At 42.7% G+C, this 25,840-nt stretch overlaps 1 protein-coding gene across 1 annotated transcript in view; it reads right to left on the reverse strand.

Moving 5' to 3' along the window:
• MAPK12 (mitogen-activated protein kinase 12) overlaps positions 1–14,304 on the reverse strand; it is a 63,990-nt gene extending 49,686 nt beyond the window's left edge. The window contains exons 1-2 of the mRNA XM_075274164.1: positions 14,156–14,304; positions 4,432–4,561 (exon numbers count right to left, since the gene is read on the reverse strand). Of these exons, the coding sequence (XP_075130265.1) occupies positions 4,432–4,561; positions 14,156–14,277 (252 nt within the window). The 5' untranslated portion in view covers positions 14,278–14,304. The remainder of the gene's footprint in view (positions 1–4,431; positions 4,562–14,155) is intronic.
• Between the last annotated feature and the right edge of the window lie 11,536 nt (positions 14,305–25,840).

Consider the following 25,840-nt stretch of genomic DNA (forward strand, 5'->3'; position numbering starts at 1 on the left):
TCAGACTTTTAGAAAAAAAAATGCAATGCATTAAAAGAAATTAAACAAGCTACCATATTTATATTTTAGGGCAAAGAGGGAATATGTGGATTTGTTGCACTTCAAAAGCTGTTCATGCCAAACAACAGATCTATAGGCAATCAATGAAAACCCAGACTAGGCCACAGATCACGGCAGCCAAGAATGACAAAACGTTCAGAAAACAGGCGTCTTTCTAACTGATAATGTGGGGTAACTTAATGTGCTATAAGCATATGGGTGACATTTGGTAGTACCACAATCAAGACCCCTCTATATGTGCAGCTCTGTCAGACCAAGCTATAATGTAAATAGATACTATGTAATGCCAAGACAAGAATTCCTCTAGCAGATGCCACATCATGTTGTTATAAGGTGCGGACTATAGCAATAAACCTATTAGGTTATCTGGTGATAGGAAACCACACAAGCAGACTTGCTAATCAGAAGCTTGGAAAAACTGGATGGAAGTCTGTAACTAAACTGCTTATCACACAGAACAGAAGAGAACACCTCACGGACTCAAGCTTTTGCAGACATGTGCCAGGGCTGGGGTTTTAAATTTATTCAGATTTGATTTACTAGTGATTTTTCCTCTAAAGTTTGCAGAAAAATAAATAGGTAAAAAGTGTCATTGAGGTCAGTGTGTGTCCTACTAAGGAAGAGCAGGCACAAAAGGATAGAGGAAGGCATGTAAGGACATAACTCTACCATGCCCTTACAGCGTTAGACAGTGTCCTCCCTCCCTGTGTTTCCTGTCATTATGAGAGGACGCCACACTCCATAGTAACATAGTTCGGAAGTCCATCTAGTTCAAGCTATTATCCTGCAGCAACAAAGCCCTAGGAATACAGTGCAAAATGGCTTAATAAAACTCCACACATCTAAACGGTGGTTTCTCCCTAAGAAGTGACGCTATCCCCTTAACCCAAAAGAAAAAGGAAAGTGAAGGAAAAATCATTAGATATCTGTTCTGACCTATATAGTTACTAGGTCAACCCAAAGCAGTCTTTCCCCCAAACCAAATAACCCCATCATCTTTCAGGGCACTGCAGTCCACTCACTATATTCTCACCACTTTGGTTGGCAGCCTCTGTATCACATATCATGTGTTGTCAGACTAGTGATTTAATATAGAAGTATGATCCATTCAGGCAGGACTTGTGCAAGTGTAACCTGGAAGTATTGTATGTTATTTAGAACAAAATCACCAAATTATTACATGTTAGGGCCTCTATTCAAGCACCAGTATGTACCCATTTTGGACATTGTTCTATTCAACTTTATAATAGATTGTGTCTGCTACCCTTTTGGCAGAAGACAGACTACTGTTAGCAGTCTACACTCTGATGGCATATCTACAGCATCCAGGTCAGAAGAAACAATTCCAAATGATAAACAAGCACTAAAGATACACAAGCAAAAACCGGGACCTTAGCATATATACAATACAGTGGTCCCTTGACGTTCGCGGGTCCGACCTTCGCGGAAGGGCTATACCACGGGTTTTAATATTAATGGAAGGATACTCTGTTGTTTTGTTGAACACCACGGGTTTTCCCCGCGGCCGCTCAGCAATATCATCAGAAAAGTTGTGTGTATCTTTTTCAATGGTGAGTTCTCATATCATTTCATAAACTGTACTGTACTGTATGTAGACTATTTTGGATATGAACAGTATTGCAGGACATCCCCTAACATGAGATTAAACACCGCATCTCCACTTCGCGGAAATTTGACTTTCGCGGGCGGCCTTGGAACGTATCCCCCGCGAAAGTCAAGGGACCACATGGTAATTATGGTATTGAAAAGCATCTGTGTGTTGGTACAATCACACTTACTTTGAAAAAATACTAATTTTGAACAGAGTTATGTACTGCGATAGTGCCAGCGCTGCCACACCAAAGTAAAATAACTTGGATAGGATTCTAAAAGTCTCTTAACTAAAAGGTCAAGTAGCTTAAACATAAAAAATAACTGAGGGATAAAATTGGACAAACATTAGACGACAGGCCAGTCCAGACAAAATGTGTATATTTGCGTATGAGAGGGAAGCTCCCAACTCCTCTCCCAGTTCAACACACTTGCACGGAGTGTACGGATGTGTGTGGCAGAGACAGCCATGATGGCTAGCTACCCAGTTTGTGTGAAAAGCTTTACAAGTCCATCCTTCACTTGTGTGGATGACTATTTTCAGAGTAACGATGTGTAGAAGGCAGCATACCGTGACTGCCAACATTAAATAAAGAAAAATAATGCTTAGATAGAACGGGGTAAGAGTGCAATGGCCTTCTCTAAAGAGCACGACTACCATAATAGCATACCTGGAAAAACATGCAGAAGGAGAAAAAAAAAGTAAATCACTGTCACGAAACAGCATATAAAATAACAGTGTCGCTGTACAGAAATCAGATCCTTTGTGCTGTATTCTATTTCAAGGTTACAGGATGCTGCAGTACGTTACTTTTATGATGTCTTACATGGTGTCAGTGTCTCCATGGTGACAGGATGTAAAAATATTGAAACTTAAAAAAAAAACAAAAAAAACCTTCAACTCTGTAACAAAAGATCCAAGGTCTTTAATTATTTCTGAAAGATCCATGCAATAAAAGTGTTCATTTTAAAAGAAATAAACCTTTCCCAGCAGAATAAACACACAGTTTGTCATTAGTTTATCTAAAACATACAGTTTTCCATTTCAGACATTATCTACTTTCAAACAGAGGGTTACACACAAAATTAAAGGAACTGTCCAGGAGTTGACCAAAAAAAATTAAATAAATAAAAACCTGCCCCGATACCTTCCTGCGTTCATTCCAGGTGCCATGGTGACTGCCTCAGAAACCCTGTCAGATGATACACAACCTGAACAGACCCCAAACTGTGACTCCACCCCATTTTCCCCCAGTAGATGGAAACCTCCCAGCCGGATGTAGCGGGGCCATTTAAACACCATCTATGAATGAGCTGTGCCGATTATTTCTAGAGTGATACAAAATGAGTGCACACCTATGCACATTTTCCTATAAATATACACTACACTAGGTAGCAGCCTGGCTTTTTCCCCCTTTTGGTTCCGTTTTCCTAGCATTTTGGTTTGTTGTATTACTTCATATCTACCATTTAGTAGGCAGAAGCTTGCTTACTGTAGGAATATGTTTACTTGACAATGATGGATTGAGAGTCCTCAGTAGTTTGATACCTTCAATATTTACATTTCATATCCACTGGCTAATACGGTACAAAGATAATTTTTTCTTGACAATACTAAGATTGTAAGCTCTAGTAAGAAGGGCTCTCCCTCCTATTCTGTTAATTGATTTATTACTCTAATGTTTAATTTCATCTGTACTTTAACCCTACAATTAAAGCACAGTATGAAGTAAGAATATGTTGGCACTATATGAATAAAATATATCATCGTGTAAGTTATATTGCATTGAAACGGTGACTACTGTTAAACATGGAGTATTGAGGAGATTAACTACTGTCTATACATGCCTCTGCACTGTTGCTATGTAACACCACTATCAAATGCTGGCTATTGTTTTACCACAAAGAGGGGCAGGAATGAGCTAGCAACCAACCATCAGCTAGCACGCAATAAGGCAACCCATCTGCAAATAATTTGACTACTGGGCTTCAAAGGAGCTGGCCCATGCACACACTTATGCCCTATGATTGCCAAGGTTGTCATACAGGTACACTGCAGCTCCATTTCAAGAGGTGAATGCACTCTCATTTGGAAAAATGTTTGGTCTGATTAAAGAAAACATAAAAAAACCACATACTTCTTTGAGCTCATGATCTCAAATGCATACAAGTGCATAGGATCTTAGTCTGCACTCAGCAGCATTCTCACTCATTTGTACATTTGCTCAACAAGTCTTGCTGCTATATACTAGGCTATATATGGACATTTAGGAACAGTTCACAGAGTGGAAAATGAAAGCTGAATAAGGTGGAAGTCCACTCATTCATTTTCTGGCCCTCCAGAACCCTGCGTCAGAATGCTGAAGCAGGACTGCGGCTATCCACCACCGATTAGACTCAGACGAATGGGCCTGGTCAGTGTGGGGTGTCTCACACAGTGGACTCTGTAGCTGAATAAGCTGCAGATCAAGCACAAAACTTATTTTTTCAGCCTCCTGATCAATCTCTGCCTCCTTTTCAAAACAATAGGAGACAGAATCAGGGTAGAACCTGCCTCAAAATCAGCACCAGTTTCCGCCGTGTGAACATAACCTTGGTCTATTACTTTCCATAGCTGAGCAGGTTACTAAATAGGAACATGCATAGGTTTTGTATTAGAAGTTGCTTTGTATGCTGAAGAACTGGTGGCACGATTGTTGTCAGTGTATAATTTTACATGACACACGAATGTACAGCCAAGGCAGCTAATTAGATACTTACATTCTCATGCTGCATGTGCTTCAGAAGCCTCAACTCCCTGTATGCTCGTTTTGCAAAAAGTTCAGACTGAAAAGGACGGTAAAGCTTCTTGATGGCCACTTTTGTTCCAGCTCTATTGTCAGTAGATGAGCTGTAACATAAAAACATGCAATTACAAATCATGTTATGCAACCACTGGAAACCATTGTAAAATAGGGGTAAAGCACTGATTACTTTCATATACAAATATATATATATCATCGTAGTATAACCTTGAGAATGTACTAGTACATGCTCTTTACAAAAAAAAAAAACACCCATACCCATCCACAGCTATTGACTCATTGTGGGCATGGGAGACAAGACTTTTAGGCTCTGACTCCTAGTGACATTTGATAGGGTTATCCACTTTCTAATATTGATGACCTATCCACTTCACAGGCCATGTGATGTCATGTTCATTAGTCACATTGCCTGTACACAGCCCAGTACTATGCAAGTGGATGGACTGAGCTGCAAAACCAAGCACAGCCGCCATACAAATGTATGGCACCGTGTTTTGTTTTCTGTGAAGAGGCTTCAGCACGCACCTAAAGGTTGTTGTCTCTTCAAATAACTGGCAGGAGGATAGGTCATCAATTAATAAGCCTCGAAACCCTTTTAAGCTAAATGCCCACATCATAGAACCAAAGCATTTTTGGCTGCTACAGAAAAAAAAAAAAAAATCTACGAAAGAAAACGCTGCATTTTACAGTACCAGCAAAGTGAATGAGATTCTGGATAATCTCATCCAGACCATGCAGAAAAAAAGAGCTGCAGAAAAGTTGCGTTTTCGAAAACACATGCATGGCAATTTTAGCTTTAGAAACCTGAACATTTTCCCATAAGTTTAATAAGGGAAGAAATTTGCAGCCAAAAAAAAAGAAAAAATGCAGCGGGAAAAAACTCCACATGTTTTCTATCTGCAGTTCTCTATGTTGGGCCTGCACCTTAAAAGTTCTACTTACACAGATGCAAAGTGTGTTATAAGGAAGAGCTCATTAATACTTAAATTGGTTTTCCCCTTCCTTAGGATAGAACATCAGTATAAGGCTCCGTTCCCACGGAGTAATCCGCCGCTCATTTAGATAAGTAAACACGTGTCAGAGTGAGGCGCTTCAAAACAGATCCCATTGATTTCAATGGGTGCTGGCTTATGCGCGCTACACATTGAAATCAATGGGAGGCTTTATAATCCATTGATTTCAATGGGATCTGTTTTGAAGCACCTCGCTCTGACACATGATTACGTATCTAAATGAGCGGCACGTTACTCTGTGGGAATGGAGCATTTAGATTTGAGAGAGTTCAACACTTGAATGGGAGCTGAGCTGCAGTAATCCAATGTGGCTACTACAAAGAGAACGGACTTGTGCTTTCAAATCCATTCTGTGTTAGTTCCTATGCCAGTATCTGCTGCAAACAGCTGATCGGTGTGGTTCCTAGGTTCTGGACCCCCACCAGACTGATAATGATGACCTATCCTAAAATGGAAAATTTAGAGGGATATTCCCATAACTCTTGTTCTGCAGCCTGAAGGCTCTGTACTCTCTTCACTTCCTGGATTTCTTGCACATTGGTGCGCGGGGTTTCACTTGCTCTGCTGTCTGCTATGATCCACAGTATGACCCTGATGTGGAAACTGATGTAGCAGAGCTGGATTTGTGTCAGTTTACATTACATAGAGAGGTAAAGACTCCTTATCTCAGCCCTTATCAGCCAAATTCAATTAAACCGGCTGATAAGTGGAAAAGCTGAAGATAGACAGCACAGTAATCCCGGAGCTCTCACCTCCCCCTCCCCTATATGAGGAGTTCCGTTGCTTGTCAGCCCCACCCTCCCCCCTGAGAGCAGGCAGCTACCTCACTTGACAAATGAGCAGATAATCCCAAGGGCCAGTGTCAACAATGAAGTGAATAAATTAAGATAGCGGCCACACAAAGCAGTTTTGATAAAGCAATGTATTTAGGAAAGTCTTGTATCCACATAAACTAGCAGTATAGATAGGATCCTTCTTATGGGACAACCCCTTTAAAATTAAATCATGAAAAAAATATGTTAAGCATATCACAGGTCATTTTCTAGAGATTAATTTCTTACATCTTTAAAAGGGATATAAGGGGCTATCCACTTTTTAATATTGAAGGCCTATTCTTAGAATGTAAAAAGTGTCACTACACTTTGTATGGCAAGTGCGTAATTCGGCTCCTTGCATGTAACGGTTACCGTGAATTGCACTGTTCCAGCTAATATGCATGGGTGGTTGTCAGACCCTAACAGATCTAATATTGACGGACTACTCTAAGGATAGGCCATCAATATAAGAGAGTGGCTAACCCCTTTAAAAGTGATTACAATAGGATATTTTACATTAGTATACTAACCGGATTGCAAATTTAGTTGAATTAAATGAGGCTTTCACAACTGTAAATAAAGCTTATTTATGAACTAAAGCCATGACACTAGTGTGAGCAATACTCAAGGAAACCTTATTTCATAGGTCAGAGATTAAAGAATTAGTAAACAGGTCAATTCAGGATAGGTACTACAGTATGTCACATGCAGCAATGCAAAAAAAATAAAAAATAAATAAATAATGCATGTGAGATTATTTTATAACAAAACCATGAATTTAGTAAGTATTTATGACCCAGATGACTGACCAGTGGGGTAGCGGGTTGACTCCAGGATATATAATTATAATTTTGATCACCTTTAGGTACAATACTCATAACAGTTTGATCTGGAGAAACCTCCGCTCTGTGCATGGCTGCCATTAAAAGGCAATCACTGAATAGATGAGGAGAAGTTCATGCTAGGCAAGCCATCTGGCAGTGAGTGCTGCATATGTTCTGCCATCCTATTTACTTCCAGCACAGTCATGTTCACATCACCTGCAAATCATGTATAATATGTAACCACAATTTAGGTTCTGCTTGTTTTTGTGCGCTAACCTGATAATAATTGGAAAACAATACATATAAAATGATCACACGTAGCATATAGGGGAAAGCATGCCAGATAGATTTTTCATACAGTAAAATTATTTTCAAGTTGGCAAGAGCACCATTTAGATTAGGGAATGGTGCGCTGCCAAAACTTTACAATTTCTATTGTGTAAATCGGCAGCAAACATTCCTGTTCTTCCTCACTGTCCCCGAGACAGAGCTATATACCCAGTAAGGAGCTTTAATAGTTGGGCTAGGAACTACCATAAATATATCAACAGCATGAACACACAAAAGTAAACTACTAAAACAACGAATGGAGGAAATTTACAAGGCAATAAAATAAAATACCAAAGCAAAATGAAAACAAAAAACAAAGAACCATCATATGACAGATACGAACAGCACCATACCAATTCAATTAACTAGAATGGGGTCCATCATGGTGTCATTTTCCCAGACAAAACAGTGCTGCATTATGTTCTATAATTTTGAAGGAAACTGATGGGAGTCAGCTTACCTCAAGGAATTTATAAAGAGGTGCAGTGAACATTTGTACCCTCCCCCAGTGGAAACTGCTATTTTTTTTCCCATAGAAATACATTATTTCATTGTGCGATACGTTGTGCCCAGCTTGTGTCAGAGGAACACTCCAGAAACTTTTGTACCTGGAATAACCTGCTCAGTCTAGGTTCACACTTGTGCTGGGCTCTCTGTCATTCAGGGCTGCCAGGGGACCCAAATGATGGAGAGCCTGTCCGCTAAAACAGTGGTTACCCATGCACCTCATAGATTAATGATAGGGCCCACCAGGCTTCCGTAGTTTTTATATTGAAACCCGCGGAGACAAAAGTGCTTTGTGCAGGGCACTGAAATAGCATATCTCTGGAAAACTTGCAATTTTTTAATTTTTCACTCAGCTTGTGCATTCATTTCTGGAAACCAAATACAAGTAACACTCAAGGAGTAAAAATGCTTGCTACGCCTCTTTAATAATAATTTCTTGAGGGGGTGTAGTTTACTAATCGGTTAAAGGTTTTAGGCATGCATTTCTCTAACACAAAGTGGGCACTGAAATTATTTTGTTAAAAATTTTAAATTTTCACTTGATATGTGAAAGCAAAATGATTACTATCCACCTTGAAGGATGTAGATTCTACAATAGGGGATTCAATATTTTTACCTTCAAGCCTCTGCAACTTTCCCCAAGAGTAGTGTAAATAACCAAATTAGGCCTGAAATGTGAATTCTGCTGTTTTACTTGTGCGCCCTGTTGTATTTTCAGGCAAAAGATTGGTGCCTCATGTAAGATATTTCTTATATCACGGGACAAAGCTGCCACTGATATAGCATATGTCTGGTAAAATATAAATTTTTCCCCATCTGTTGCTTACTTATTTTTAGGAAAGAATCTCTGGGGTAGAAATTATCACTATATCCCTTGATACCTGAAAATGATTCAGCTCTCTCAAAGTCTATTGACACTCCTCGCCTTCTCTGCCCTGTCCAAACAGCAGTTTTCATCATTTCTGTAATTGGGAGAAATGGTGTAACAAGTTGCACTAGCACCTTTTTTCGTCAAGTCCTGCCATGTACCAATACAACAGTTTATGGCCATGTATGGCATATTGTCATGTTCAGGAGACAGTGTGTGTCTTATTCTTATGCAAATTAGCTGAAAAGGGCTTTAAGGGCACGTCCTCTCCTGATGGGGCTTCACTTTCTGCTCTAGTTAATTGCCTCCAACTCTGACCCCAATTGCTTGAGTGAGTGAGATCTTCCTCTTTGTAATTAGGAGCAATTGTCTAGAGCAGAGAGAGTTGAGCCCTAGCAGTAGATGAAACCCTAAGCACTTTTCAGCTAATTTGTATAAGAATAAAATCTTGATTTTCATAAAAATGGAGCTGCAACACAGAATAAGAAAGACATCTTCGGAAAGTGTAGAAGTCACTCTACAAGATAAAGTCATTAGTCGGATACAGATTTTCATAGTGACAGACTCCATTTAGAGGTAGTTCATCACCCCACCCCACCCCGGTCCCAACCACTTTAAACTGCCACCAGTGGTAAATGCAATAACATTAATATAAAAAATAAATAAATTAAAAAAAAATAAAAAAAAAATCAAACCTTTCTCATCTATCACAGCCCCATGATTGCTGAGAAAATTAAGTTTTATTCATTAGGCAAATTAGATACTTTGAGCACTGGAAGCATTACCTTCGATCCACATAAATTGCTGAACTGAAAACATGCTTTACCACAATGCTGTTAGCGCACCTCTCTGGGCAGTGGGAGTTGATCCTCACACTGTTCTGACATTATCAAATCACTTTGCTCTTTCAGTCCTCTGTGTGTATGAGCACATTGCAAGGTTTACATGAATATATTGTGCAATTTAGTGTTTTCGTCAATGATTTGGTGACGTTGGAGCAGACCAGTGAGTGCATCAACTCCCAATGTCCAAAGGCCATAATAAAAGCATCAGGGGTGTTTTTCAACTATTAAAGCAATGCTTTTCAATAGAAAGAAACACCCCCAGTGCTTTAAGTAACTAATTTGAATGTTGAATAAAACTCAATTTTCTCTGTATACATAGGGCTGGCAAACATAAGAAAGGTACATATTTATTCATACGTTCAAGCTTTTTTTGTTGCAGATTTTGCTGCGGTTTGTGGAGCCAAAGCCAGGAGTGGTTTAAGCAGGAGAGAGAAGTATAACAGCGGAGACGCTGCGGGAAAAATCGCGGCGTTGTACAGTGCAGGCAAAGTGGATGGGATTCATGCGAATCCCATCCCCACGTTGTGGAAAAGATCGCAGTGCCGACACGCTGCGATTTGCAAATCGCAGCATGTCAATTATATCTACGGAAACGCCGGCGGCTTTGTTAAGAGAAAGTCCTCAGAGGAAAACTCTGAACTTTCTCTTAAAAGTGCTGCGGAAAGAACCGCAATGCGTTCATGCAGCGGTTCTTCACGCAGCGCTTTAGTGCTGCAGATACGGCCCGTGGGGCCTTAGCCTTAAGGTGTTTTTAGGCTGTGTCCTCAAATGGATAAAGCCCCCCCCCCCTGAACCATTATTGATTTGGGAAGCAGTATGGACCTGATATACTCCCTTTAAAGGGGCTCTATCACTGGGAAAAGTTATTTTTATCTAATCACATCCTTGCATAGGCTTTAGAAATGCTACTTCACACTTACCTTTAGTATGTAAATTGCCTCAGTGGTTTCTGAATAAGTCCATTTTTATTAATATGCTAATGAGCTTTCAGCCAGTACAGGAAGTTCCCAGCAGCCTCCTCTCTTCTATTATCTCCTATGTGTGTGAGGCAAACAGGAAGCGGAGTCATCATCAGCAGCAGCCTCCCATAGGAAACAACAGGAGAGGAGTCCACGATGTATCGTGTAACAGTCTAATTAGCATATGAATAAAAATGGACTTATTCAGAAACCACTGAGGCAATCTACATACTAAAGGTAGGTGTGGAATAGACTTTCTAAAGGCTATGCAAAGATGTGATTAGTTAAAAATGACTTTTCCCAGTGATAGAGCCCCTTTAAACCAGAGTGTACACCTCCCAGCCTCTAGCACATTTGCTGTACCGCTGAAGCCAGAACATGTAGACCTTGATTTACCACGGAATTTAGAGGGCAACACAGATTGGTTTATTTATATACTGTACATCTGCTCCCTAAACTTGACTGTATATTCAATTTGGAATACCGATGGGAATAATATAGGTAGGACCGATGGGATTTAGGACTTCTAAGAATAGGCCATATATAATTTTTTTTTAAAAAGTCTTTTTTTTTTTTTTTTTTTAACTATAAAGAATACATATGTTTTTACCTGCGTTTATCCCTAATGCAATTTTAATGCATTTCAAAATGCAAAAGAAAAGCAATGTGTGCAGACTTAACCATGTACACCCAAGTCTATTATCATATACGGTGCTGCCTATTAAAAGAACTGTGAGTGCAACCCTGGAGTACATGCAACACAAGCTGAGAAAATAGGCGTCAGATAAATCAGTTCCGTTGTCTAGCCCACATGCATTACAATTGGATTTCACCATATGTTCATTTTTTGATACTGTGACAAGAAAAATCTGTACTGGAAAAAAGTTATGTCACTACCAAGAAAAATAGGCCTGCACCACTACTGTAGTTAATGTAGTAAAAATAATGTATGAGTACAAAATAAAAAGACATATGAAGCAGCCGACTGGCCTCAGCTGTCATGTGACCACTGAGGCCAATCTGCAGCCTCAGGAAGAGACACCAGAACATCACAGGCAGTGATCTCCCATGCCCTTTGCGGAGGCCTCTAGCTGACTTCAGCACTCGTGTGTGGTAGGTACTTCTGCTGGGAGTCAATGGAAGACAATGCTGTGGCCAGTTAAAACTTTAACTGACCACAAGCACGTCTAAGGATAAGGCCCCACGTTGCAGAAATGCAGCTTTTTTTTGTTGCGGGTTTTTGAACCAAAGCATGGAGTGGATTCAGCAGAAGGGAGAAGTACAGTATAAGTACTTTATATATCTCCCATTCCTCTTGTAGCCATTCTTGGCTCAAAAAAATTGCAACAAAAGCTGCAAAAAAAAAAAAAAAAAAAGCTGCGTTTCCGCAACATGAGTCTAAGGCCCAATTCACATCTGCATTCGGTATTTCATTTGGGGACCTCCCAAAGGAAAACTATACACATTAAAAAGCGGTTAGTTAAGAAAGCACATGGACCCCATAGACTATAACGAGGTCGGTGTGGTTTCCACATGGATCATGCGGAGACAAAAATGCAGCAAAGCAGTAGTTTTCTCTCCGCATGTTTCGTGCGGAAACCACATGGACCCCATTATAGTCTATGGGATCCATGTACTTTCTTTGCTAACCGCTTTTTAATGCGTATAGGTATTCCTTGGGGGTCCCCAAGTGGACTCCCCAAATGGAATACCGAACACAGATATGAACCGAGCCTAAGACAGTTATCTCGTAGGAAAAAGCCTCCCTTTTCTTCTACAGTATATTAGATGGGACTGCTTGTCTGTCACCTGGTCACCCAGAGGGCTCTCCCTTTCTTTAAAAATTTTTGGCTATAAATGACAATCAGTAATTCCCATCTCTTTGACTGAAGAAACAAGACCGAATAGGGATGAAACATTATCTAATATCAGCGATATATGCTTATTTTCCCATTAGGAATGCAACAGACAAGAATTTCCACTTTAAAAGGTGGCACAACCAGTTATCTATCCCCTATGTACTGGACTAAGAGGACTTGTATGCCTAGTTATGGATTCTTTGAAAAGAAATGCAAATATCTATAACCTCCTATTCACCGCAAGGTGGCCTAAAAAGACTCAAGACTCCTTAAGGATACACAGTGCCCCTTTCTGATCTACTGGAGAGGGGATAATCAGTGGTGGCCTGGCCGCTGGGGACGGACCCCACACATATAGCAGTTATTCCCTATACAGTGAATAGGGGATAAATTCCTGTTACCACAATAGTCTAGATGTTGTTGAAGCACCAACACAACATCTTTCCTTTGTATGTCTGAGTAGAGCTGTATTTCAGGTATACAGTACCAGATGGATGTTCTTGCGTCAGTTAATATACAGAAAGCAGGCTGCACAACTCCAGCAAGCGCAACCACAACTTCATTCTGAATATGCCATATGGCATAGATATGTGGGTCCCACCTATCTCCAGAACAGGTGAGATGGCACTGACTGCCACATCCAGGCAGAGAATAAATGAGGAGGTGGTTATGCTTTTGTGCTTGGCTGATTCCATGACCTTATTTATAGCAAAGCACTGTACTGTTAACACCAATGGAACATAAATATGCATTATATTGCTCATTTCTTCTGACTTGTTACATTATATCAAAATATTTTGTCTTCGGACTCCCAGGATGAAGTGTGCCAGCCTTGGTATGACTTCATCACTTCCTACAGAAACTAGAGCATAATGTGATGGATGACACTGACTACACTCCCCATGGTAACTCCAATCGCACCATTCTGCACCCAGATGCTCAGGAAATAAACAACCCCTCAGGCTGGAAAATCTGATACCTGTACACCAAGACAGCGTCATAGGTAGACTGAAGTCATGGAGATGAACCACCTTACCTACATTTACATGAAAGCCGGCTCCACCCTAATAAAAGCTATGTAGTCATCGCAGGATTTTAACCATTAAATAGGCTCCACCTGTGCACATAAACTGCAACCAGGACAGTAAAGTTATATGGCTGAAAATCAAGGCTCCTGTAATATATGCAAATAGCAGGTGAAGGGAACGAGACATTAATCAGAAGCAAATGCAAATGTGAGCATGATATTGACTGAGGCAGCAAATGCACTTAGAGGAAAATCAATGCAAGCAGCACTAATGTATGGATATATCAGCAAGCGCCAGAAGGCGGTTATTATATAGTACAGTCCCTTTATTCCTGCTGGTGGTCCCAGCTTGCAGCAATGACATGGATCTTAAGGGTGTAGGGTCAGCGTTTTAAACAGGGAACTGCCCTTTAAGCCAGTCAAGAGCAGAGTGCTACATGCCTAGTGTGAACAGTACAGAGCAGTGTGTCAGGTTGTTATATAAAACGCCTAGTGTGCAAACGACCTACAAGCTCCATGACCCAGCAGAGCTCCGTGCAACTTTTGGCAGCAGTCGTGAAGCATGGCGCACACAGGAGCAGGTAGGAAGGTGTACAGGTAATAGGGGAGGGGTCCTCCAGGTGCAGCACTCACCACACAGTGCCATAGGCTCCGGAGCCCACTGGCAGCAGGTCCCGGTAGCGCTCCTTCACCTCCCACACCGTCTTGTTGACCTCCTGGCGGTAGAAGCCTTTCTTGGGCAGTGGTAAGGACATGGCTCCTGGAGCAGGGGGTGTCAGGGATCAGCGTGTTGTCAGCTCAGTGGCGGCTCTGGTCTCCTGAGAGAGAGCTCGTCATGCAGCATACATACACCATGAATGACTGGCCGCCCCCTCCTCAGTGTGGGCTGCTCTGTGTGCTCTCAATTCCACCCTGCACTCCTTTCCTCCCACACGCTCAGCGCCTCCTTCTCTTCACTTTCTTCTGCTTTCCCTCTGCCTGCAGCTACCCCGTGCTGTCCTGTGCGGGAAGTGCGCCCTGTACACAGCGTAGAGCTTTGTTGTTCCCAGTCACATGACCCCAGCACAGTGGTGCCTGCCCTCCCCTTCCCTCAGCACTGAGGTGGCTGCTGCTGCTGCTACCCGCATTAACCTTCCCCGCGCCCTTCTGCAGGCCAGTCGCAAAGGACTTTCAGGGTTTCCTAAGCACAAGAGTCAGTGGCGTAACTAGGAATGGCGGGGCCCCGTGGTGAACTTTTGACATGCCGCCACCCCGCCGCCGCCAATACCGAAGACCTCGACTGACCCCTTCCTACACATTTCTGCGCGTTCTATTATCCCCCATAGTGGCCCCTGCACACAGTGTTATCTCCCATAGTGACCCCTGCACACAGTATTATCCCCAATAGTGGCCCCTGCACACAGTATTATCCCCAATAGTGGCCCCTGCACACAGTATTATCCCCAATAGTGGCCCCTGCACACAGTATTATCCCCAATAGTGGCCCCTGCACACAGTATTATCCCCAATAGTGTCCCCTGCATACAGTATTATCCCCCTTAGTGGCCCCTGCACACAGTATTATCTGCCATAGTGGCCCCTGCACACAGTATTATGTCCCACTGTGGACACCCATAAACAATTATTATACTCTGGGGTCTTTTCAGACCCCAGAGTATAATAATCGGAGACCCGGGGGAATAAAAAACTACTGTTACTTACCTGTCCCCCGGCTCCTACGCGGTCTTCTCCACTGCTGTCCTTGTACAATGACGTCGGACGTCACATGACCCGGGATGCAGGCCGGGTTCATGTGACGTCAGGAAGGAGGCCTAGCAGGATCGTGGAGAGGTAAGTAACATGTTTTTTATGTTTCTTACCTCTCCCGGTCCGCCAATCATTATACTCGGGGGTCCAAAAAGACCCCCGAGTATAATGGTAGCAGCTGTCACCAGGCCCCTAATGTCCCGGGTCCTGTGGCAGCTGCCTCTGCTGCTATGGCGGTAGTTATGCCACTGACAAGAGTATAAGGGCTCGTTCACATCTGCGTTGTTCGGTCCTTATTGCAGGTTTCCGTTTCCTGCATAAAACAGATGCAGGAGACGGAAGCCTGCAGGAGACTTTCTCACCCATTCATTTGAATGGGTGAGAAAGCTGTCCGGCCGTGCGCGGCAGTGAGCGTTTTGCGCTCTCCGCCGCGAAACCGGGTTTTATAATCCGGACACAGAGTCGGACATGCACTACTCTGTGTCCGGATAAAAAAATCCGGTTTCGCGGCGGAGAGCCTAAAACGCTCACCACCGCGCACGGCCGGACCCGGTCTATGGTTTCCGTCTTCTGCCATGCAGAAGACAGAAACCATAGTACGGAGACATGAACGCAGGTGTGAACCCAGCGTAACCCGCATAGCTGGGGGTGCGGCAACTTTTGTTTCTGGACTGTGGGTAAATTCAGTCAGCAGAGGGCGGTGTGATAATCGTCCATACTGTGGAAGCTACCGATGACCCCACTCTGCTTACTGGTGTTAGGGTGCTTGTAGAAACAGCACGGATGGTCTCTCTTGTTAAATATTTCCATCCTTCTATTTGTCGCACCAGTAGTTCTATCGTCCTATTGGTCCTAAGATAATATATCTCACATCACCCATGTGGTGCATGAATGGACGATGCAAGCTATCAGTAGCATTAGTTCACTACCGAACCATGAAAGCCACTTGAGAAACACCTTCCCAAAATAACGGGTTTGACTTTCTTTCGGCATACGCGTACCTGCACAGCTCCTATACAAGATGAGTTGGCATGTTCCTCTCTATATATGATATCTCCCCTAGAAACTGCTATCAGAGTAAATTATTGGCACTAATGCACATAAGTTCAGGCAGCTTAATTATATCTTTTCTTGCCTGCTATATACTCAGCTCATGCCTGTATATATGCACATTGCGGCTTTTGGGGAATGTGTAGGGTAATGGGTTAAATTGCTGCTCAGCTAGAAAACACTAATATCACCACTAGAGATGAGCGAGTAGTATTCGATCGAGTAGGTATTCGATCGAATACTTCGGTATTCGAAATACTCGTACTCGATCAAGTACCACTCACTATTCGAATGGAAAAATTTGATGCAGAACCAGCGTTGATTGGCCAAATGCTATACAGTCGGCCAATCAATCATCGCTGGTTCTTCTCTTACCTTTAGAAGTCTTCTCCGTGCAGCGTCCCTGCGGCGTCTTCCGGCTCTGAATTCACTCTGCCAGGCATCGGGCCTGGGCAGAGCCAACTGTGCATGCCTGCACTACAAGAAAATGGCCTCTTTGACTGTAAGCGGCCATTTTCTTGTAGTGCAGGAATTCAGAGCCGATCGGAATATGGGAGTGTCAATACCACATGCCCCGACCACGATGTCTCCGTATGTCCACGCCACAGGTTCTGGTTGAACACTCACAAGCTGGCATTTCAATGCACTTTTCAGCATGTTGACAGGGAATTTCTAAGCAGACACTGTTTCCTCAATGTTACAAATGTACAGTGTCAGGATGTCATCATCCACAAGAGAGCCATGATGCCATTTCGGTGTGTGTGTTCAAAGATTCATTGCATGAATGAGAATCTATTGTACTCTAATATCTTGCTTTTTCAGAATCATCCTCAACAAACATTAACAAGCACCCCTTTAAATCACGTTGCCCATGACAACCACAGATGGAATAGCTAATGGGAAATCCAACAGTACCCACCCTGAACTGTTATTGTGGATGTTTGTGTGTTTGATGTGGTAAGACCTTCCAAAATTCACTTTTCTAGCCCTTAACATGAGCCCTTCCGAATTAAGTTAGAGGCCCATAAACTGAGCTACCAGCAGAGATTGAGGCCCTTGAGGTGACTTCAGCCTCTTACCAGCAGAGTTTTTGGCCCTTTAACTTACTTCAGCCTTGCACCAGCAGAGATTTGTTGGCCCTTTGGGTGAGTTGAGCCTTGCACCAACAGTGTTTTTGGCCCTTGAGGTGAGTTAAGCCTTTAAACAAGTGTTTTTTGACCTTCAGGTGAGTTGAGCTATGCACCAGCAGTGTTTTATTTTTTGGCCCTTGGGGTGACTAGAGCCTTGTAGCAGCAGTGTTTTATTTTTTGGCCCTTGGGGGGAGCCCTAAAAAATTAGATTTCAGGCCCTTGGGGTGAGTCCTAAAACATTAATTTTCAGGCCCTTGGGGGGAGCCCTAAAAAATTATTTTGCAGGACCTTGGGCTGGATCCCTAAAAAAATGATTTGCAGGCCCTTGAGGGGTATCCATGAAAAATTAATTAAAATTGTTTTTCACAATTACATAATGGTGAAGGGGCTGGGGTTGGAGGAAGAGGATGAGTGAGTTGGGTGCTCGCACCCCCTCTCCATTACCTGGACTGGATACCTAGCTGGATATCCAAATCCTTGCCCATGTCCCCTGCTACTACTGTCAAGGGGCACTGCTGGCAGCCCCTCTCCAGTACCTGGACTGTGGACTGGATACCTAGCTGGATATCCATGTCCTCGCCCACGTCCCCTGCTGCTACTGTCGAGGGGCACTGTTGGCAGCCCCTCTCCAGTACCTGGACTGTGGACTGGATACCCAGCTGGATATCCACGTCCCCTGCTGCTACTGTCGAGGGGCACTGCTGGCAGCCCCTCTCCAGTACCTGGACTGTGGACTGGATATCCATGTCCTCGCCCATGTCCCCTACTGCTACCCTGCTGCATGACAGTGACCGTGTTCCTGCAGTATAGCTCTGAAAAGAGCTGTTTTTCCTGCCTACAAAACACTCTATAATCTGCTTCTCACACTGAGAACAAGCTCTCCCTATCACTCCAAAACGATAATAAGACGAAGATGGCCGACTCTTTTCTTATGAATCAGAGGTCATGTTTTTGGCAGCCAATGGGTTTTTCCAATTTTTTTTTCAATTCCTACGTTGTCGAAGTTCCTGTCTCACCTCCCCTGCGAAGTTATTGGTGCAAAAAAAGCGCCAGGGAAGGTGGGAGGGGATACAAATCTTTACTGCGTTTGCGGGCTGGTATTCGATTGGAATCGAATACCTCGAACGGCCTGATATTCGATCAAATAGCAACTCGATCGAACGGTGTTCACTCATCTCTAATCACGATGTGTCCAGTATTTGGTATCTCCGATTTGCTCATACAGTTACATGTTGAGCGTGCTGTATTTTGTTATTCTGTCTGGACCTACAAATGATGCACATATACACTTCAGTAGTTATATCTCCATTGTTAATATACGATGTTTATGGGACTCCATGGGATGTAATGTTATTCTATTATCTGATATTATTTACCTGTCTATACATGTATATATCCAGTAAACTATTCAAATACAGTGACATTATCCTACCACTCAACATATTATAGATTACCCATTCAATTCTGTATTTGATCCTCACACCTTTGAATAGCTAGTGGCTTGATGATCTTAACACCCCAAAAAGGCTTGGAATGATAATTGTTCATTTAAGCCCCCAGGTTTTAATGTACCCAGTCTGAAAATCCAGCGCTTCTCACTTTGTAGGACACGTTTATCAAAGTCCCCACTTCTTGGGGATGGTTTCACCACCTCTAGAACCTGGAAACTAAGGACCTTTGGATCCCCTGCATGTTCAGAAATTACATGTTGCGCGACCGGTGTTTCCGCCCCCCTATTTACATCGGATACATGTTCCAGAATTCTCCTCTTTAATTCCCGCACAGTTTTCCTGATGTATTGAATACTGCACACACACGTCATAAGGTAAACAAGGCCCCTAGTCTAACAGTTCGCTATGGCTTGTAGCATGCATACTCTGCCCTGATCATGATTTTCATAACTGGTGGACTGATTAATGAATTGGCATGCTCTACATGATCCACACTTTAGCGTGCCCCTGCGTACGCTTCTCCCTAGCCATGTCTCATTTATAATCGGCTTCAAAAAGCTGTGAACTAGTTGGTCCCTTAAATTTGATCCCCTCTTGTATGTAATGGAAGGATGAATGCGTTGGCAAGTGGTGAGCGTATGAAAGTACATAGACCCCATACACTATAATGGTGTCCGTGTGATTTCCGCGCGGCGAACAGGAAAGTACTCCATGAACTACTTTCCTCTCCGCGTGACTCGTTCGAACTCTGCGCGAAAAGCACACGGACCCCATTATAGTCTATGGGGTCCGTGTGCTTTCACTGCTCACCGCTTGTCAATGTGTTCAGTATTCCGTTCAGGGGGTTCCCCATGCGGACTCCCCAAACGGAATAGCGAACACAGATGTGAACCAAGCCTCAGAAAGAGGCAAATATGGGTAAAGATTGTGAGAATGTGGAACTCCCCCCTACATACTTTACAGCTCTGGTTAAAAGTGCGATGAACAAAAAAATCCAAAAAAACAGATATTTAAAAAATGTAAATATGAAGAGCGAGCTGTAGCCTTAACAAAATCTGTAAAAAGGAAATAAAATTAGTTACTGTACATAATGAAAGGCAGGTGGCAATGGGAAGCAAAACCAACACCCAAACCCAAAAATTCTTTAAATATATAAATAGAAAAATACCCATATCAGAACAAGTAGGTCCCCTAAATAATGGTAATGGAGAGTTGGACACCAGGGATCAAGGAAAAAGAGCTACTAAATGGATTCTTTAACACTGTTTATACAGAAGAACAGGGAATAGTCGATTTAGGTGTAACCATTCCTGGTAATACATCAACCAATATACTAAACTGGATAAACATAGAAATGGTCCAAGCCAAGCTAAACAAACATGAGCAACGCTCCAGGATCAGATGGATTCCACCCATGGGTACTTAACCCCTTCCCGCCGATGGCATTTTTTGTTTTTTCGTTTTTGACTCCCCTCCTTCTAAACCCCATAACTTTTTTATTTCTCTGCTCCCAGAGCCATATGAGGTCTTAATCTTTGCGGAACAAATTTTTCTTCATGTTGCCACCATTAATTATTCTGTATTATGTACTGGGAAGCTGGGAAGAAATTCAGAATGGGGTGAATTTGAAGAAAAAATGCATTTCTGCGACTTTCTTACGGGCTTCGGTTTTACGGAGTTCACTGTGCAGCCAAAATGACACGTCACCTGTATTCTGTGTTTCGGTACGATTCCAAATTTATACGGTTTTATTTACATTTTAAATCCTAAACTGTGTTAAAAATTGTTTTTTTTTCTAAAAGTCGCCATATTCTGACAGCCGTAACTTTTTTATACGTCCGTGTACGGGGATGCATAGGACTACAGCTCAGACTGATACTCTGTAATAGGTGGTGTACCCCCAGGGTTCAGTGCTGGGTCTGCTTTTATTAACTTATTTATTAATATATAGAAGACGGAATTAATAGCACTGTCTCTATTTTGCAGATGACACCAAGCTATGTAGTACAGTACAGTCTATAGAGGATGTACTTAGGTTACAAGTAGACTTGGGCAGACTTAAAGGGGTTGTTCCATAACTAGGATCCTATCTATACTGCTAGTTTATGTGGATATAAGACTTTTTCTAAATACATTGCTTTATCAAAACTGCTTTGTTTGGCTTTTATCTTAATTTATTCACTTCATTGTTTACATGCGTTTCGATGACCACGGACCACGGGCTTATCTGCTCAGTCCACAAGTTAAGTAGCTGACTGCTCTCAGGGGGGAGGGAGGGGCTGAGTGCTGGGAGCAGCACTGAGCTGTGTATGTCTCTGCCACAGACAAGCAACAGAGCTCCTCAGATAGGGGAGGTGAGAGCTCCGGGATTTCTGAGCTCTTATCTCCTGCTCTTCCACTTATCAGTCAGTTTAATTGATTTTGGCTGATAAGGGCTGAGACAGGGAGTCCCGTACCTCTGTATGTATTACAAACTGACTCAAATCCAGCTTTGCTACATCAGCCTCTACATCAGCTTCATACTGTGATAATTCATTTACAACCAATCCCTCATTACTGACTGCAAACATAGCAGATAGCAGAGCAAGTGAAACCCCGCCCACCATTGTGCCGAGAAAACCAGGAAGTGAAGAGAGCACACAGCCTATAGGCTGCTGAACAAGCGTGATGGGAATACCCCTTTTATGTTTGGTCATCCACATGGCAAATGAAGTTCCGTGTGGTAAAAATAATCCACTTGCAATATACGTCCTAGGGGGTAGTAAAGCTGGGAGAATCACTAGTGAAGGAGGACCTGGGTGTACGTTGTAGATCATAGGTTAAATTACAAAATGCAATGTCTGTCATCTGCTTTTAAGGTCAGCAGGATTATGTCATGTATTAATAAAAGGGGTGTGGCCTTTCGGGACAAGGATCTAATATTACCACTTTATAAGTCATTGGTGTGGCCCCATCTGTATTATGCATTTCAGTTCTGGGCACCAGTGCATAGAAAGGATATCCCAGAGTTGGAAAAAGTTCAACGGAGGGCCACAAAAGTGATGAGGCATGGATGACCTCAGTTATGAGGAGAGACTAAAGGAATAAATCTGTTTAGTTTGGAGAAGAGGATTTTAAGGGGAGATATGATAAACATATATAAATGGCCCATACGGGAAATACGGCGAAAATCCCCTCAAAAGACAAGGGCCACTCTCTTTGACTGGAGGAAAAAAGGTTTACTCTCAAGAGCCAACAAAGCTTCTTCACTGTAAGGTCTGTGAATCTGTGGAATAGCCTACCCCAGGAGCCAGCCACAGCAGTCATAGTTGAGAGCTTCAAAAAAGAATTAGATGCCTTTTTAGAGAAAAAATAGTATTGGTACTTTTGAAAATGTATAAAATATCATGGCCTTTCTTATCCGCTGGTCGAACTTGATGGACATACCGTATTTTTCGGACTATAAGAAAAGAAGGGGGGGGGAAAGAAGGGTGCGTCTTATAGTCCGAATGTGGCGCCTGGCATCTGCTGTAATAGAGAGGCAGATGCCGGCGAGGGATAGACGCCAGCACAGGTGCCGGGGCCTGAGACATCGCTACACTCTTCTGCCCTGCATGAAGCTAGCAGCGGCAGGGGCGATGCTATTCCGCTCCTCCGTCCTCCCGCCGCTGGCCTCATGCAGGGCAGAGGAGCGTAGCGATGTCTCAGGCCCCGGCACCTGTGCTGGCGTCTATCCCTCGCCGGCATCCGCCTCTCTAGTACAGCGGATGCCGGGTCTGTATTGGCGGCCCCTTCTCCCCCGGGGCCGGTCCCCACCGGCCCCATGCCTGTAAAGTTGCAGGCCAGCTCCTGCATGGCGATATCGCAGGAGCCAACCTGTTCGGGTGACAGCCGGGAGCCTAATGAAGGCTCCCAGGCCTGTCACGGCTATATTAGTATTGCGGCTGGGTCTATGACCAGCCGTAATAGTAATATACAGAATGTCCCATAGATGGCAATACAGTTGTATTGCCGTCTATGGGACTTGCAATCAAGTGACTGCAGGTTCAAGCCCCCGGGGGGGAATAAAATAGTAAAAAAAAAAAAAAAGCTTTAAAAAATATATAATAAAAAAAAATTAATAAAAGTTCTAAATCACCTCCTTTCCCTAGAATATATATAAAAGTAGAAAATCATATGTCAAACACATACACATTAGGTATCCCTGTGTCCGAAAATGCCCAGTCTACTAATAGTTTTCCTGTACGGTGAACGTCAAAATCACAATTGCTAAACCGCCGGGGTTTTTTTTCAATACAAGGTGATCTAAGCAATAGATATTCCCCAAAATGGTATAACTAAAAAGTACATCTGGCCCCGCAAAAAAAAAATATTTTACCATTTTTTGCTTCAAAATTTTTTTTCCCTATTTTCCTCCTCTAAAACCTAGGTGCGTCTTATAGTCCGAAAAATACGGTATGTCTTTTTTCAACCGTACTAACTACACACAGACTACATTTAATTGTTGTCAACACTTACTATTCGTGGTGCGCCAGAAATACCCCGGGGGCCCCGCTGCTGCGCCTCTGTCCCTCACCTTTCCCCCCCACCCGTGCCCCCAGCCCCCTTCTTCCCCTTTACAGATTACAGTCACCTCCTACATCTACCCCTTCCCCCCACCACCAACCACCCGTGACCCCTGTTACCCTCCACCTTTCCACATGTGCAATCCGCCCCCCCCACTTACTTTCTGCCCTCTGGTCCCAACCCCCCTGACCCCCTCCCTAACCCCCACCACCATTATGTCTGTGGTCTCCCTAATTCAAATTCTTAGGCCACACCCCCTTTTTACACGTTAAAGACTGCACTGTCTTGTCTGGTAAAATGGTAAGATTCCTATATTTAACATGGGACTGCTCCACAAAGTACAAGGTCCCATTATTGGCCCGAACACAGCATAGAGTCCCCCTTTACTAGATCCCACATAGTATAAAACCCCTTTACTGACCCCCACAAAATATATTATTATAATATATTATTTTTTAAAAAAAGTTTAGCATTCCACTGATTTCTGGGGCCCCACACAATTGTGCAAGTTGTGCTATGTCTAAATTAATCTATAATACCTTAAGGGCATTTTTTAAATTATTGCGTTGCAACTAATATATGTTAAACAACATGTCCTAATAAAAATCAGCAAGCCATTTTTACACGGCAGTCTGCATTTTAGCTCATACAGTGCCAACTGCAATGTCCTATTCAGTGAGCAATCCAAAAGTATTACATAATTCACATGAAATCAGTTTGACTGTGTAATATCCGTGAGTAAGGGTCCTTTTACACAAGCAGATTTCCTGTTCAGTCATGAGTGCTGGTTGACGATAATAGCTTGTTACTTTGTACATTTAGGGTGCATGCACACTACGTAACGCCGGGCATGTATGAGAGCCGTACACGCCGGCATTACAGCAGACTGCCGAACACTTCCCATTCACTTCAATGGGAGCGCTCGTAACAGCGGCGTTTACGAGCGCTCCCATTGAAGTGAATGGGAAGTGTTCGGCAGCCCTGCTGTAACGCCGGCGTGTACGGCTCTCATACACGCCCGGCGTTACGTAGTGTGCATGCACCCTTAGACTGAGCAGTGGTTATGTGATGGGTGCATTTACCTGCTCTGATCTTTGCATGAAATCTTTGAAACAACAAAGATGGTTTTGGCTTCAAAAACTGCATGCAAAGAGTAACAATTATTAAGAGGACTGATTGTCTCCATACAGTTTGCATTCGTTGGCAGCACATACCCTGTTTATATGGAAAGATATGATACCAACAGCTGATATTTATCATGCTAGCGTAAAAGATACGGGAATGAACATTCTTTCATACTTTCATTTCAATGATTAACTGATTTAGAAGGGCCTGAAGAGACTCTTTGCAACAGTTGTACCATCTGGCTAAAAGTTGAGGGCCCTAGAAAAGGATCCCCAATAAATTATTTCAGAATCCCTTAACAGGATATTTGAAGTTGGTGCCACTTAAAGAGGACCTTTCATGTCCTCATCAATGTGCAGTCGGCTTTCGGACTGTGATACAATCTTTATGATTTGGGCTCTACATACCACTACATTGGAAATGAAATGAAACAACTGAGATGCAATTAAAGTGTATACTTTTAGGTTTAATGCAAGGGGTTAAACAAAAATATCCTGTGAAACTTTTAGGAATTGCAACCATTTTTCCACAAAGCCTCCTCATTTACAATTTATAATAATTGGACAAATTAACATTACCATAATTAAAATATTCATTTTTAATACTTTTCAGACAATGACCGTCTGGAACCCAAATGCTGGGTTTCTGTCAGGATCTGAATTGTTTATAAAATGGTTGAGTGTTTTTGGTGGTTACCAGCTAGGATTCTTGGCCCAGTCTTGAAGGAGTTTAGTTGGAGTTGTACTGTTTCTGGAGCTGAATTGGAAGTGGTGTGAGTTTTGTTCTGTGTGAGAGTCTGTTTTTCCCTCTTACATTCCTACCTAGTCAACCCCGTCCTTTTCTGCAACTGTCTTCAGTTGTTGCGTGTATATAACCTTTACATTTCAGAATTCATCCAGCTGCTCACATCAACAATAAACACTAGTCACTCAGTGTCATTGGATGCCATGCATACCATCACCCTGCCTCCACCATATTTACAGAGGATGTGGCATGTTTTGAATCATGAGCTGTTCAAAGCTTATACTACTACTTCTATACTTTCTTCTTCCCATCATTTTTGCGCAGGTTGATCTTAGTTCCATCTGTCCGAAGAATACTGTTTAATCTGGCCTTTATCTTTTTGAAGCTGGCCAATGCACCTTGTCATGAGCCCTCTGTATTTACTCATTTGCATACCGAGAAGAACCGGGATTGTAGGCGAACGGCGGCACGGAGAAGAAAAGGAAGGGTAGGAGATGAATAGCCTTTCTTAAGGCTATTCCGATATG

This window comes from Leptodactylus fuscus, chromosome 5, assembly GCF_031893055.1.
Source record: "Leptodactylus fuscus isolate aLepFus1 chromosome 5, aLepFus1.hap2, whole genome shotgun sequence".
NCBI lineage: Eukaryota > Metazoa > Chordata > Amphibia > Anura > Leptodactylidae > Leptodactylus > Leptodactylus fuscus.